Below are 17,393 nucleotides of genomic sequence, written 5' to 3'. Positions count from 1 at the left end.
TAAAGCCAGCTAATCGCTTAGTAGTCTGGAGTTTGCTGTACAATTCAATAGGTAAAAAATTGAAATCAAGAAGGCAAAGGGGGGGTTTGCTATAGCGTGTCAGCAGTATTAAGCGAAGCGATTTGGATATAAAGATCCAAAATCCATGGGTTGTATTAAGCGAAGCGACGGAACGTGAAAAAATTCGCTTCCTGATAGACTCTTGATCATCTATCATCAACCCACTTCCCTGGTTGCATGGGTCATAACGACGAAGTCTGGCATACGGTTCGAACCAAGGAAGAGTAGAAGCTGATATAGAACACTATAATCTACCCAAAGCTGGTATGAGCAATAAATAACTTTCAAACTTAAAAATGTTGCAGCACGTCGATGAAGGAGTACTGGTCATTTTGCAAGTAATTTTTAGGGCTTGTCTAAGTCTTGGCTTTGCTATGGCGGTAAACGAAGCAGCCAGATTTCGTAGAGTAATATCTAAAGATACAAAATCGATGTGTAGTATTAAGCGAAGCGACGGTACGTGGACAGACGGAACTCTTGAAGAGAGGCTCTTGATTTTATATCATCAACCCCCTTACCTGCTTGTATGGACCATAACGCCGTAGTGCGGTGTGCTACCTAAGGACTATACACCAATTAGCCGTTCTAGTTAAGAAGCTGATAGAAAAGGTTATAAGCTACCAAAATTATGGGCAATCTAGCTTTCAACCCTAAAAATCACTGTCCACTGCCTTACATGATGTGGTTGTATTGGTCACTCATTCCGAAGGCTTGGAAGCCGACTTATACGTTACCTAAGGACTATACATCAATTATCCTTTCTTTTCTACATAAAACTCTAGAAAGATTACTAGACTCTGAAATTAGGAACATTATCAACCCTAAAGGCAAATTGATAGAATGCTGAAAAGCAGAATTATAAATTCGTCCATGGGAGAGAGTTCCGTGAAGAAATCTGTCAACAGAGGCACACCACTTGGAGGAGTACTATCCCATCTATTATGGCTTCTGGTGATAAATGATATACTTCTTAAATTCGATAACCTTGGGATGTAGTAGCCTATGCTGATGATGTAGTCCAGCTAATCGGTGGAAAATTTCTGCTGACTATATCTGACATCATGTAGGATGCCTTATTAACTCTGTCCAACTGGGCACACGCCAATGGACTTGGCGTAAACCTCACGAAGATAGAAATGGCACTCTTCACTAGGAAACGTAGGATCCCAAACTTCCGATCGCCAATCTTGGGTGGAGTTACATTAGCCCTTTCCTTATAAACAAAATACCTTGGTACATCCCTTGACCACAAACTAACGTGGAAAAGGAATGTTGAGCAACCCTCTAAGAAAGGTCTTGTAACGCTCTACTCCTGCAACAACTCTATAGGTAAGAGTTGGTGACTAAAACCGGAGATCATACACTGTAACGGTTGTACTCCTCATTTTTACATATGGCTGCTTTGTATAGTGGCAAGGGGTCGATAAGCATACACTAGGTCTCAAAATGAATGAATGAATACTGTACAGCGATCGGCGTCGATCTTGATTACTGGAACGCTAAGAAGCACACCACAGGTAGCCTTGAATGCAATTCCTGAATCTCCAACCATTGGATTTTCTGGTTAAATTCTAGGATGCAAGATGTGTCCTGAGGCTCCGGAAAACGGATGCGTTGAAGTCGTTGAAATTTGTACAACACAACGTCAACGTTTGTGACCTTCTAGAAAGAAGTACTCACATCAGTGACTATAATCCCCCCATAACGACTTTAACTATATTAGAGTTTCCTAGTAGGGAATCCTGGGCAAGTGGCTCCTTACCTGTGGCCGTTCTGCTGATATTTACTGACGGCTCGAAGATGGAGGAAGGTACTTGTGCAGGTGTTTACTGCAAGGAACTAGCCATCTACAAGTCATAAAAACTTAACGATCCTAGCAGCGTTTTTCAGGCACAAATCCTGACAATCACGAATGCGGCTAAGATAGTCCAAACACTTACTGCAGGCAGCATAGGACCGGTGACTATATCTGTAAATAGCCAGGTGGTCCTTAAGGCACTTAAGTTGGGTACTATCATCTCAGATTAACTCAGACGACAGATAGTCAAATTATCTTGGGTCCCAGGACACAATAACGTAGTAGAGAATGAGATGAGGTTGCTCAATGGGGTTCGCAATCGTCTAATCTAGCGATTGAGGGATCGCTGACTATATATGTCGATAGTCAGGCGGCCCTTAAGGCACCTAAGTCGTGTACTATTAACTCAGACGACAGATAGCTAAATTGTCTTGGGTTCCAGGACACAGTAACATAGAAGAGATTGAGATAGCCGATGAGTTTGCTCAATGGGGTTCACAGTCGTCCAATCTACCGATTGAGGGATAGCTGACTATATATATATGACGATAGTCGGGCGGCCCTTAAGGCACTCAAGTCGTTCACTATTAAGTCAGACGATAGATAGTCAAATTATCTTGGGTTCCAGGACACAGTAACATTGAAGAGAATGAGATAGCCGATGACCTTGCTCGATGGGGTTCGCAGTCGTCCAATTTACCAATTGAGGGATCAATACAACCACATATTGGCGGCAACAGATGGTCAATACAACTTCAAAAACCATCTGGCCAGAATTCTCTCACCGTAGAACTTCTTCGATGATGTCTTATAGTAAGAGGGGAATAAAAATCATTGTGTAGATCATAACAGGTCACTGCAGGATTAGATCTCACCTCACCAAATGGGACATTAACGGAGTGGATTATGAAGAAGAGAATGAGATAGCCGATGAGCTAGCTCGGTGGGGTTCGCAGTCGTTCATTCTGCCGATTGAGGGATCTGTACAACCTCCTATTGGCTACTTTATTGGCAAAATCCGTATGAGCTACTGCGAGGTAGTCGGCAACAGATGGTCAACAGAACCTGGATGAAAAAACTTCAAAACCCATCTGAATTCTCTCGCCGTAGAACTTCTTCGCTGCTGTCTCAAAGTAAGAGGGAGATAAAATCATTGTGGGGATCATAACAGGTAACTGCAGGATTAGATCTCTCACCACACCAAATGGGACATTAACGGAGTGGATTATTGCCGCCCTCTATGTGAGGATGAGGAAGAGCTGGAAACAATTGAACATATACTCTGTAGCTGACCATCTGTTGGTCTCTATGAAGACCAATACCAATTAGGATTTACACAATTGCACCTATTTCAGATTATTTTCATAAAAAAATCATTTTGAGGTTATGTTCTTTAAATAATTTTCTTATTTTTATTTTTAAAAAATAAATCGTTCGTTTCTTAATTCTCAACATATATAAAAGATACAAAATATTACAGTTCTACTTAATACAAAAAATTAGATATTTACAATTTTTCGCTTTAAAACTAAATAAGTACACTTTTTATTTCACTGGATCCATCAGGCAAGAGAAGTAGTAGGGTATTAATAACTATAAACTACGCTCTAACCTATAAACTAACAAATATATATAGACAACAAAATAACAAAAAAGTCACTTAATTTAGTTACACCAAAGTCGACAACTCGTGCAGAGATATGCTCGTCACATTACTCATATCCAAGGTGGGTGGTATACCGGGACTAACCGAACCACTGGCCTCCCGAGCCGTTGCCGTTGACAAACAATTACCATTTGCCAGGGGTTTAGGTGTGGGCGGTGTAGCCGTTGAGGGGCGCATCATAAACGAGGAACTTAACGCAGTTAGGGGATTAAAACTGCCATGCGAATGATTCGGCGATACCGGTGTTATCGAAGTGGGATGAAGCAGATTGCTCATAGCCGATTGATTAAAATTTAAATGTGACGGATGATTAAGAAATTGTACTGGTGGTGTCAGGGGCCCGATTTGTGATACCAATGACATATGTTGCATAGCTGCTGCAGCGGCGGCAGCAGCAGCAGCCGCTGATGTTGGACTACGATAGCTAATCGTTTTCTCCTTTTGCCAAACGAAAACATTATGGACCATGGCAGCACCACAAAATATTATGCCAATACCGATTAGGATACTGGTGATTATGGCGGGGGTAGAGTGAAAATGATTGAAGGTATATAAGATGATGCCTGTAATTGGGAAGAAGAAGAAAAAAAATGAAAAAGTGAGGTTAGAATCGATTATTTTTAATTGCGAGATATAAGATTCAAAACAATAAAAATTTGAACTGTAAAAATAGTAATGAAACCAATTAAGAGAGGACCAAAACCTCTATATTAATTTTGGTTACATTTGCAAAAATTTCCTATCGATCGGGGGAAAACTATACACGGGATCTAAATCTAAATTTGAGCGATTTTAATCAAACTTCGTACACGTCTTTCTAGGCTCAGTTCAATACCTTATGCCAAATTTCGTGACAATCGGACAAACCTTTGGACCTTTGGTGCTCCATTTACATGAAATCCGACGACTTTATATATGGGAGCTATATCGAAATCTAAACCGATTTAAAGCAAACTTGGCACACGTCTTTCTAGACTTAATTCAGTAGCCTATGCGAAATTTCGTGAGAATTGGACAAATGTGGCACCATTAGGGCGCCATTTACATAAAATCCGACGAATTTATATATGGGGACTATATCGAAATCTGAACCGATTTAGAGGAAACTTGGCATACATCATTTTAGACACAATTCAATATCCTATGCCAAATTTCGTGACAATCGGATAAACTTTTGGACCTTTGGTGCACCATTTACATGAAATCCGACGAATTTATATATGGGAGCTATATCGAAATCTAAACCGATTAAAATAAAAATTGGCATATCTTATTCTAGTCTCGTTTTAGTACTCTGTGCCAAATTTCGTGCCGATCGGACAAACTTTTGGACCATTTACATGAAATCGGAAGAAAATATATATGGGAGCTATATCGAAATCTGAACCGATTAAAATAAAACTTGGCATACGTTATTCTAGTCTCGTTTCAATGCACTATGTCAAATTTCGTGACAATCGGACAAACGTTTGCATCATTTACATAAAATCCGACGAATTTATATATGGGGACTATATTGAAATCTGAACCGATTAAAATAAAACTTGGCATACATTTTTCTAGTCTTGTTTCAATACCCTATGCCAAATTTTGTGGCAATCGAACAAACGTTTGGACCTTTATGGAACGATTTACATGAAATCGGAAGAAAATTTATATGTGAGCGGTATCGAAATCTGAACCGATTTAAAGCAAACATGGTACACGCCATTCTAGACCCAATTCAGTACCCTATGCCAAATGTCATGACAATCGGACAAACGTTGTGGCCTTTGGAGAAGGAAATATATATGGGACCTACATCGAAATCTGAACCGATTTACAGCAAACTTGGTACATGTTATTCTAGTTTCATTTCAGTAGGCTATGCCAAATTTAGTGTCGATCGGACAAACTTGAGACCTTTGGGCGCCATTTATATGAAATCGGAAGAACATTTTAATGGGTCCCATATCGAAATTTGAACCGATTTACAGCAAACTTGGTACATGTTTTTCTAGTCTCATTTCAGTAGCCTATGATGCCAAATTTCGTGTCAATCGGAAAAACGTTGTGACCTTTGGGACACCATTTACATGAAATCCGTCGAATTTATATATGGGGGCTATATCGAAATCTGAACCGATTTATAACAAACTTGGTTTTTCTAGTCTCATTTCAGTAGCCTATGCCAAATTTAGTGTCGATCGGACAAACTTTGGACCTTTGGGGCGCCATTTATATGAAATCGGAAGAAAATTTTAATAGGACCCATATCGAAATCTTAACGGATTTGACCAAAATCCGTTAAGATTTCGACCATCCTAGTCTGAATTTGACACCATATACCAAATTTCGTGTAAATCGGACTAACGTTGGGTTTTTTGTGGGCAAATTCTGCCACATCTGTTGGTATTTAGAATCTTAAAAACCCCAAAAAAATCTATTCCATGGACTTACCTGTCAGGAAAATGGGTATTGATATAAAAAAGCCACCCACAGCACAGGTGCGACTTGTGCTGGACTTTTCCAAATAACGATTATCTCTGAAAAATAAAAAAAAAACGACGAAAAATTATTTTCCGATTTCCAAATCCAAACTCAAAACCCCCCCTCTTACCTTCCATCAAACATGGGTGAGCGGACCAGCTTAACAGCAAATAGAAATTGTATTGCACACACCAACAGGCAGCACAGGTTCAGCGACAGCGATAGGGCACACAGGGCCAGTGTGACATCATAGACAATTATAAAATCCTCGGGTGAACTACGGGTCAACGCATCTTCTCTGGCATTTGGTGAAATTTTAAGCAGGAAAATTAAGGACAACAAAGCCAGGAGTAAGGAAACTGGAAGAGGAAGAGAAAATAAAATTTTCAAATTTATACCGAAACATAACCTCAAATGAATACTTACCCAAACACAGCAGACCCAAACTGGTTAGAGCTTCCCGCGGCCCCGGACCATGTTTTGACTTATTGTGTATGGTGGTCATATTGGGATTTGTATAATTGGTGTAATTTGTGTGTTGGGTGGTATTGTGCGCCGGATTGGTGTGGTTAACCAGACCATTGGCCATGCCAGCCATACCACCACCACAACTAGTCCCATTGTTGTTGTTGTTATTGTTGTTGGTCGTTACATTGGCCAATGCAATATGCTGATTTGTATAGGTGTGTAAATTATTACCAATACCACTGAGACCATTCGGTGTCAAATGACTATTGATGGGGGTAACAGGTGTTGCAGCCGGCGCTGTAGTACCACCATTTCCGTTGATTGTAGGTGGTGGTAGCAAAGGTGGCAAGGGTGGTTGTTGTTGTCCGGTGGCAGTAGATGCACCACCGGCTACCGTGGCAGTTGTTGTAAGATTTCCATTATTTGTGGCGGTCACAGTTGTCGGCGGTGGTGGCAAGGGTGGCAGTGAGGCAATATTAAGTAACGTCGATAATCGTGGTCCTCCATTTACACTGGTCGTATTGGTTGGTGTACCCGTCTTGGCAGATGTTTGTAAACTGGCCGAACTAAGGGTTGAGATATTCAGCGGTTGTTGTGGCCGCAAATGTATACTACGTGCCGGTCCTGTGGCGTTGCTACCGTTGCCGCTGCGTACTTGACCATTAACTGGTCCGCCAGCATTTGATGTATGTTTCAGCATTTAGAATTGTGCAAAGGAAACCGGAGCGGAAGATGCCAATATGGAAGAGGTTTTCTAATTTACATTGTGGTATGTTGGAACGATCTGAAAAGAGAACGGGACGAGGAGGAGAAAAGGAAATTAGTATGGAATTAAAATTTTAAAATATGTGAACATTTTTAGAAGAAATTGGAGACAATTTCCCAGGTTTCTTTACGTTTTAGGTATGGGGTATGTTCAGCAAAAATATCAAAAACATTATGAGGAACATTTCCGTGAATCATATTAACCCTCCATCGATACGCTTTCGGGGGTATTTTTGATACTTCTTCAAAATTATTTAGGAGTAAATTTTTTTAGGTTATTTTTTGGAAATTCTTAAATTCCTCAGGAACCTTATATTTTGGCCATGGAGTATGTTCAGCAAAAATATCACAAACATTATGAGGAAAATTTTCTTAAGACATATTAACCCTCTACCGGATCATATTAGGGGTCTTTTTGGTACTTTTTCAAAAATTATTTACAACTGCCCAATTTTTAGGTCGTTTCTTGGAAATGGCCTAATTTCTTTGGGATTTTCACATTTTGGCCATGGAGTATGTTCCGCAAAAATTTCACAAATATTATGAGGAACATTTCCGCAAATATATAATACCCTCACTATAGAGGTATACCCCTCACTATAGAGGTATTTTTCTACTTTTTTAAAATTATTTACAACTTCAAATTTTTTGAGGTTAGTTCTTGGAAATGTCCTAATTTCCTGGGGATTCTCACATTTTAGACATGGAGTATGTTCAGCAAAAAAACCAATAAGCATAGGGAGGATATTTTTCTAGAACATATTATATCTCCATGGACTCGTTTTGGGGGTCTTTCTGACATATTTTTAAAATGATTAAAAACTTTCCATTTTTCCTACTATAATCATGAAAAAAAGCATTTTCTGTTATTCTCATATTTTGGCCATAGAGTATGTTCGGCAAAAATATCACAAACATTATGAGGAATAATTTCGTAAAATATACTAAACCTCTAGCGATACGTTTTAGGGGGTATTTTTGATACTTCTTCAAAATTATTAAAACTACAAATTTTCACTATTACAAATTTTTTTGGAAATACCTTAATTTCCGTAGGATCCTAATATTTCAGACATGGAGTATGTTCAGCAAAAATATCACCAACATTATGAGGGACAATTCCGCAAAACATATTAACCCTCTAGCGTAACATTCTAAGGGTCTTTTTGGTATTTTTTTTCAAAATTATTACAAAACTACAAAAATTTCAAGTTATTTCATGGCAAATCATGAAATTCCTTGTTATCCTCATATTTTGGCCATGGAGTATGTACAGCAAAAATATCACAAACACTATGAGGAACATCTTCCCAAAACATATTAACCCTCTAGCAGAACATTCTAAGGGTCTGTTTGGTATTTCTTTAAAATGGTGTAAACCTACAAACATTTCAGGTTATTTAATGGAACATCATTAATTTCTTTGGGAACCTTGTATTATTGGTATGGGGTATGTTCAGCAAAAATATCACAAACATTATGAGGGACAATTCCGCAAAACATATTAACCCTCTAGCGGAACATTCTAAGTGTCTTTTTGGTATTTCATCAAAATTATTAGAAAACTAAAAAAAAATTAAGTTAATTCATAAAAAATCATGAAATTCCTTGTTATCCTCATATTTTGGCCATGGAGTGTGTTCAGTAAAAATATCACAAACATTATGAGGAACATTTCTGCAAAATATATTAACCCTCTAGCGGTTCGGTTTAGGGCTCGTTTTTGGTACTTTTTCAAAAATTATTAAAAATTCTCATTTTCTAATCATAATTCTGAAAAGGATTTAATTTCCTGGACAATCTTATATTTTCGATATGGGGTACGTTCAGCAAAAATCTCAGTAACAGTGTGCAGAACATTTTTGCGAAAGACATAAATTCTAGCGGTTCATTTTAGGGGAATTATTGGTAATTCTTCAAAAATGATCCAAAAACCCATTTTTTAGATTGTTATCATGAATAGAATTCTCACATTTTAGACATGGAGTATGTTCAGTAAAAATATCACAAACATTATGAGGAACATTTCTGCAAAATATATTAACCCTCTAGCGGTTCGTTTTTGGTACTTTTTCAAAAATGATTAAAAATTCTCATATTAAGATCATAATCCAAAAAGGCTTTAATTTCCAGGAGAATCGCATATTATCGATATGGGGTACGTTCAGCAAAAATCTCACTTTCTTGGGAATCCTTATACTTTTGGTATGGGGTACGTTCAAATACGTTCAACAAACTTTTAGATTATCAGGGGAAAGCATTCGATTTTTTGAGGGCCCCTCTTATTTAGGCAATGGAGTATATAAAATAAACCCCTATCTTAGTCTTTTTTGGTACATTTTCTGAATTTGGTCGAAAATTCCACCTAAAGTCCAATTTTTCGTCTTGTTGCCAATGACGAAAATATAAAAAATAACTATAGGTCACCTCACATAAAAAGTCTCTAAATATAATATTTAACCACGTAGAATCTTCTAAACATATCATCTTCCCAAAACCACTGTATTTATACATTGTTCACATGTCAGTTTACAAAGTTGGTTGCTCTTATTCTGTCAAAGCTGAAAGTAACAAAAAATTTGCAACTATGCAGCATGTCTTACGTGCAAGTAAGTTAGAATTACCGTTAATTAAATGTGTGAAAGTTGTCAGTGTGAGAGTAAAAATAGGAAAAAAAGAAATTATTCTATAGGCATAGGGATTATCAAAGAGATTATACAGAACACAAATATTTTGAGATAGACAAGAAGGGTTTTATAATTTTCATAAGGTGAAAAATTTGAATATTTCAAATTTACCGATTTTAATTTTTTGAGATCTTAATTAAAGCAAAGCGCCTAAAAAAGTATTCATTGTGTTTTGGCCTTGGGGAAAAATATTTGTGAAATCGTTCTTCCTGGTAGGCAATAAAATTCACATAATTGGTTTGGGTATTTTGGCATTCGGTTTCACATTCCAATCCACTAAATTTCATCAATATTTTAAATATTATTAGTGGATCTACTTCATACCCCCTAAATATATTAACAAAAGCAAAGTCAGACAATAAAGGCTTCATTGTGTTTTGGCCTTTGGAAAAATATTTTGGAACAAATACTTCAAGAAATGCAATGGAATTCCCATAACTGTAAAAAATGTGATTTTTTTGACTGACCAACTAAAAATTTATATAAATCCAACCTTAGAGTAAAGCCTCATAGTTAAGTCTTTATTGTGTTTTGGGTATTTAGCAGATCTTTTCACCTTCCGATCCCCTAATTTCCTCAATATTTTAGATACTATTAATGCACTTCTATTTACCATCCACCTTATGAAACTTCCTCAAATGTTTTGGAATCTTTCCAAAAAAAAATTGCCTTTTCTTTTGCCTCGTTCTTAGCGTGTAATCTTTTGGCTTCGCTCGAGACCAGCTACAAATTTGTGCACGATGCCTAAAACTATAATGGCAACAATTAAAGCCAGAGTGTCTTTTGTTTCGTTTCCTTCGTCTATGCAACATGCTACCGTTTTGTTGCAGTTTCATTTGAAATATTTTTATCTCTCGAATTGCCATAGGCTTGAGATTTTGCTGTGATACAGCAAATCTTACGATAGGTATTGTATAAGGGTGGAGTGAAAAAATACAAGAAAAAAATTATTGTAGGAGATAATCTGAATGAAAATTCAAAATATAAAATGACAGCAAATTGGGTTGAAAAATGGGGCCAGAAAATTTCAAAATATCGAAATTTGGGAAGTTCCGTTATATGGGGTCTATTGTAAAAAGTGGACTAATTTTCATAATTTTCGGTATGGAGATTTACTACCCAATGAGAATTCAAAATACCAAAATACAGCCAATTCGGTTGAAAAGGGGGCTCAAGCTCCTCAAAATACTGAATTTTGAGAGGTTCAGCTATATGGAGGCTACCCTAAAAAGTTGACCAATATTGATAATTTTTGGTAGGTAGATTTGACATCCAAAGAGAACACAAAATACCAAATTATAGCCAATTTGGTTGAAAAATGTGCCCAAGCTCCCCAATATATCGATATTTCTGATGTACCATTATATGGTGGATACCCTAAAAAGTGGACCAATATTGATCATTTTTGGTACGGAGATTTGCTACCGCATGAGAACCCAAGATAACAAATTACAGCCAATTAGGCTGGAAAACGTGCCCGAGCTCCCTAATAAAACGAAATTTTCGAGGTACCGCTATATTGTGGCTACCCCAAAAAATAATCCAATATTGATAATTTGTGGTAGGAAGATGGAATAGCCCATGAGAACCCATGATACCAAATTATAGCCAATTTGATTGAAAAACGAGTCCAATCTCCCCAAAATATCGAAATTTGGAAGATATAGTTATATGGAGGCTACCCTTAATAGTGGACCAATATTGATAATTTTGGGTAGGGAGGTTTTCCACCCAATGAGAACCCAAAATACCAAATTACATACAATTTGGTTGAGAAACTTGCCAAAGCTCCCCAATATAACGAAATTTCTTAGGTACCGTTACATGGTGACTACACTGGAACATGGGCCAATATTGATAATTTTTGGTAGGGAGATTTTCTACCTAATGAGAATCCAAAGTACCAAATTACAGCCAATTCCGTTGAAAAATAGTGTCGAAATCCCTAAAATATAGAATATAAGGGGGTTCCGTTGAATCAGGTCTACCCCGAAACTTAGACCAATATTGATAATTTTTGCTAGGAATATTTTTTACACAATGATAACCCATAATACGAAACCACAACCAATTCCGATGAAAAACGTGCCTAAAATCCTCATTATTCTGAAAATTTGGAAGGTTCCGCTATATGGAGGCTACCCTAAAAATTTTACCAATCTTGCTAATTCTTTATAGAGAGGTTTTCCACCTAATGATCATACTTAAAATATCAAATTACAGACAATTTGGTTGAAAAATGGTGCCCACATTTTTCAAAACACCGAATGTTAGAGGGTACCGCTATATGGGGTTTACCCTGAAACTTGTGTCAATCTTAATAATTTTTTGTAGGATGATTTCGTACTCAATGAGAACCTAAAATATTAAATTACAGCCAATTTGGTTGAAGAAATTTGCCCAAAATCCTCAAAATACCAAATATTAGGGAGGTTCCGTTATATGGGGTCTACCCTGAAACTTGTACCAGTCTCAATAATTTTTTATAGGAAGATTTCCTCCCCCACTAAGAACCTAAAATACCAAATTGCAGCCAAATCGGTTGAAAATGAGTCAAAAAAAACTCTCAGAATATCGAATATTAGAGGGTTCCGTTATATGGGGTCTACCCTGAAACTTGGTCAAATATTAATAATTTTTGGTAGGGAGGGTTTCCGCCCAATAACAACCCAAAATATCAAATTACAGCCAATTCGGTTGACAACCGTACCTAAAATCCTTAATATACCGAATATTAGGAGGGTCCCGTCATATAGGATCTACCCTGAAACTTGGACCAATATTAATAATTTTTCGTAGGGAGTTTTCCTACCCAATGAGAAGCCAATGTAGTAAATTATAGACCAATACATGAACATTTTTTTCTTCATACTATCTTTTCACTCCACCCTAGGCTACACCCTAAGGTGTCGTTGTTACACTTTGCTGTTTTTTTTTTCTTTCATGATTTTTTAATTAACTATTTAACGTTAGATTTGTAATTTTCTTCCGCTTCTATTTAAAGACACACACACAGACATACAGAGAGACACACACGGCCAATAAACCAACCATCCACCAAGCCAATCAACAACCAACCAGGTGCCTTAAAGACAACCAGCTCAGGCGGCATTTTTTTCTTTTCCCTGCCAGGTCAGGCTACCTTTCTTTTCATTCTCTATGACATTTATGTTTGTATGTGTGTGTTTCCTTTGCTTTCTTCATCGTTCAATGAGAATGATGTCTACTCCACCTCCTCCTTCTCTCAAATTGACTTTCATTTGATTTTCCTGGTAATTTTCCAGTTCGTGTCGGTTTTTTTTCTATTTCGAAATAATTTTGCAACAATTTTCTTGTGTACAATTCCCTTTTGGTGGTGGTGTTGTTGTCGTTGTTGTTTTCGGTAAGAGATTGTTGCATTTCCCTTCTATGGCATCACCATGATCATCACCATCATCGGCCACATGTACCAGCCATAGAAGCAAAAGCAGGTAATTCATGGCGAAACCAGATATGTCGGCTTTTGAAACCAGGCAACAGTGGTTACAACGAATGATCTACCCCTGGCTAGGCGGCTCAATCGACCGATCGGCTATGATGAAACAAGTGCATCCTATATCATAACACAACGCATTCTTTGTTGTTGTTGCTGTTGTTTTTTAATCTCAGTCTCAGCCAGGCGTAACTAATTTAGATGAACTTGAACTACAGCGTGTTAGGTGAGGAAAATATTTCTTTTCTGTCATATTTTCCGGGTTTTGAAATCAGGGGGTTTAATTTCTTTTTGTTTTTCTTATTTCGTGTGAACTAGGTGTGAATATATTTTATTTATTTATGACATGTCTAAAAAGATTGAATTCAAATGAATGACAATTAACACTTGGTAGTTTTAAAGGAGTTTCTATGGAGTTTCTTTTGTGAACGGAAGGCTTTTGAAATTCTCCATGGGAAGAACCTTTAAAAGACCTTCATAATATAGCAGAATTCTGATAGAGATATTTAAGTTTATATGGTGGCAATACCAAAACGCTGACCTATTTTGATAATTTTTGAAAAATTGAAATATGGCGCCCAATTAAAAAACCTTAACATGGGACCTACCTCAAAACACGGACCAATATTTATAATTTTTTGTAGGATGATTTGCTACCCTATGAGATCCCAAAATACCAAATTACAGCCAATTCGGTTGAAAAACTTCCCCAAAATTCCGAAAATATCGAAATTTTGGCGCCCAATTAAAAAAACCTTACCCCGAAACATGAACCAATATTAATAATTTTTGGTATGGAGATTTAATACCCTATGAGAACCTAAAATACCAAATTACAGCCAATTCGGTTGACAAATGTGCTCAAGCTCCCCAAAATATCGAAATTTGGGAGGTGATTTATATGGGGGCTACCCTAAAAAGTTTACCAATTTTGATAATTTTTGGTAGGTAGATTTACCACCCAATGAGAACCCAAAATTCCAAGTTACAGCCAAATCGATTGAAAAACGCGTTCATAATCCTGAAAATGCCGAAATTTTAAGGTACTGTAATATGGGGGCTACTATAAAAAGGTGACCAATTTTGATAATTTTTTGTAGGATGATTTGCTACCCTATGAGAACCCAAAATACCAATTTACAGTAAATTCTGTTGAAAAATGTGCCCAAGCTCCCCAAAATATAAAAATTTTTGGCGTACATTTATAGGGGAGCTACCCTGAAATTTGGTCCAATATTAAACATTTTTGGTATGGAGATTTAATACCCTATGAGAACCTAAAATACAAAATTACAGCCAATTCGGTTAAAAAATGTGCTCAAGCTCCCCAAAATATCGAAATTTGGGAGGTACCGTTATATGGAGGCTATCCTAAAAAGTGAACCAATATTAATAATTTTTGGTAGGATGATTTGCTACCCTATGAGAACCCAAAATGCCAAATTACAGACAATTTGGTTAAAAAACGAGCCCAATCTCCCCAAAATATCAAAATTTTGGTGTACCGTTATATGGGAGCTACCCTGAAACTTGATCCAATATTAATAATTTTTTGTATGGAGATTTAATATCCTATGAGAACCCAAAATACCAAATTACAGCCAATTCGGTTGACAAATGTGCTCAAGCTCCCCAAAATATTGAAATTTGGAAGGTAGCGTTGTATGGGGGCTATACCATAAAGTGAACCAATTTTAATAATTTTTGGTATGGAGCTTTGATAACCTATGAGAACCCAAAATACCAAGTTAGAGCCAATTTGGTTGAAAACCCCGCTCATAATCGTCAAAATACCGAAATTTCGAGGTACCGTAATATGGGGGCTACCCTAAAAAATGAACCAATATTCATAATTTTTGGCAGAGAGCTTTGATAACTTATGAGAACACAAAATGCCAAGTAACAGCCAATTCGGTAGAAAAACGTGCCCAAGTTCCCTAATATAAGGCAATTCGTGAAGTACCATTAGATGGGAGCTACCCTAAAAAGTGGACCAATATTAATAATTTTTGGTAGAGAGATTTTCTACCTAATGAGAATCCAAAATACCAAATTACAGCCAATTTGATTGGAAAACGTGCCCAAGCCCCCAAATACAACGAATTTTCTGAGGTACCGTTATATGGGAGCTTTACTAAAAATTGTGCCAATATTGATCATTTTTGGTATGGTAATTTTATACATCATGAGATTCCAAAATACAAAATTACAGCCAATTTGGTTGTAAAAAGAGCCCAAACTCCCCAAAATATCGAAATTTAGGAGGTACCCCTATATGGAGACTACCCTAAAAATGAACCAATATGGATAATATTTGGTGGGAAGTCTTGCTACCCAATGAGAATCCAAAATACCAAATTACAGCCAATTTGGTTGGAAAATGAGCCAAAGCTCCCCAATATAACGGAATTTCTGAGGTACCTTTACAAGGGGACTACCCTATTAAGTGGGCCAATTTTAATAATTTTTGGCAGTTAGATTTCATACACAATGAGAGCTCAAAATACCAAATTGCAGCCAATTAGGTTGAGAAATATGCCCAAGCTCCCCAATTTAACGAAGTTTGGGAGGTACCTTTACATGGGGACTACTCTATAAAATGGACCAATTTTGATAATTTTTGGCAGTTAGATTTCCTACACAATGAGAACTTAAGATACCAAATTACAGTCAATTTCATTGGAATACGAGCCCAAGCTCCCCCAAATACTGAAATTTTAGAGGTACCGTCATATGGAGGTTACCCTGAAAATTGAACCAATATTGATAATTTTTGGTATGACGACTTGTTATCCTATGATAAACCAAAATATGCAATTACAGCCAATTCGGTTGACGAATACGCCAAAATTCCCCCAAAATACCGAAATTTGGCAGGTGCTGTTAAATGGGAGCTATGCTTAGAAGTGGACCAAATCAGATAATTTTTTGTATGTAGATTACCTACTTAATGAGAACCCAAAATAACAAATTACAGCCAAATCGGTTGAATAGGATGCCCAAGCTCCCTAATTTAATGAAATTTCTGAGATACCTTTACATGTGGACTACCCTATAAAGTGGATCAAGCTTTGCTACCCTATGAGAACCCAAAATACCAAAGTACAGCCAAATCAATTGAAAACGGTGCTCAAGCTCCCCAATTTAACGAAATTTTGAACATACCTTTACATGGGGACTATCCTATAAAGTGGACCAATTATGATAATTTTTGGTAGGCATATTTGCTATCCTATGAGAACCCAAAATACCAAATTACAGCCTATTTGTTTGAAAATCGTGGCCAAACTTCACAAATTACTGAAATTCGGAAGGTAGATTATATGGAACCTACCCTATAAAGTAGACCCACTTTAATAATTTTTGGGGTAGAAAGACTTGCTACCCTATGAGAATTTAAAAATATAAAATTACAGCCAATTTGGGTAGTAAAAACTTTACAATACACCGAAATTCGGTAGGTTCCGCTATATGGGAGCTATCCTAAAAAAATTTGGAACATATTGATAATTTTATGTAGGAAGATTTCCTACCTCATGAGAATTCAAAAAACAAAAATTTAGCCAATTTAGTTGAAAAATTGTGCCTAAGCCCCTAATATAACGAAGTTCGAACAGGTGGCCACTTTCACTTCCGCATAGCCTCTGGCTAAGGATTATCTTGCGACCACCCAATCGAAGTGTTGGCCCACTTTCTTATCTCTATAAAAAAAATATTCGATTATTCGCTTTGCTTCCGAAAAAATGTGCTGTGCTTTAAGAAAGTTGTTTAAACTGATCTGCATCGGAACCCCATCGATATACTTGGTACACATGTAATAATGTACTTTTTAATCAAATTAATAATCCGCTAATTAAAAATATAACTTTCACTTAAACAAATTATACACATCCGCATACCGATCGATCGATCGATCTGCCTTCCTCCCTCCCCAGGCACCTGTTGCTTCCGCAAATAACCTATGGAGAATTTTTGGTAACATCTTCTGTTCATTCATTCACGGATTAC

At 37.0% G+C, this 17,393-nt stretch overlaps 2 protein-coding genes across 2 annotated transcripts in view; one reads left to right on the top strand and one right to left on the bottom strand.

Moving 5' to 3' along the window:
- LOC133328130 (AP-1 complex subunit beta-1-like) overlaps positions 1-17,393 on the top strand; it is a 363,610-nt gene that overhangs the window by 127,194 nt on the left and 219,023 nt on the right. The gene's annotated exons all lie outside the window — the stretch shown is intronic.
- LOC133328115 (uncharacterized) lies at positions 3,528-7,161 on the bottom strand. The gene is made up of 5 exons (XM_061536671.1): positions 6,882-7,161; positions 6,420-6,812; positions 6,124-6,352; positions 5,964-6,049; positions 3,528-4,087 (listed from the first exon to the last, which is right to left on the bottom strand). Exons 1-5 carry the CDS (start codon positions 7,159-7,161, stop codon positions 3,528-3,530), a joined length of 1,548 nt encoding a protein of 515 aa, XP_061392655.1.

The sequence above is a fragment of the Musca vetustissima genome, unplaced genomic scaffold, assembly GCF_032173495.1.
Source record: "Musca vetustissima isolate MV318-11 ecotype Yass unplaced genomic scaffold, APGP_CSIRO_Mvet_v1 utg2661, whole genome shotgun sequence".
In the NCBI taxonomy this organism is placed as follows: Eukaryota; Metazoa; Arthropoda; class Insecta; order Diptera; family Muscidae; genus Musca; species Musca vetustissima.
The sequence above is the reverse complement of the archived record's forward strand: the minus strand, read 5'-3'. Positions and strand labels throughout refer to the sequence as shown.

Excerpts from the sequence above, each read along its gene's own strand:
- LOC133328115 (XM_061536671.1), bottom strand. The coding sequence starts at position 7,161 with ATGCTGAAACATACATCAAATGCTGGCGGACCAGTTAATGGTCAAGTA. Across the intron at positions 6,813-6,881 it reads AACTGTGACCGCCACAAATA|CCTTGCCACCTTTGCTACCA; the intron begins ATGGAAATCTTA and ends AACAACAACCAC. Across the intron at positions 4,088-5,963 it reads AATACCCATTTTCCTGACAG|GCATCATCTTATATACCTTC; the intron begins GTAAGTCCATGG and ends TCCCAATTACAG.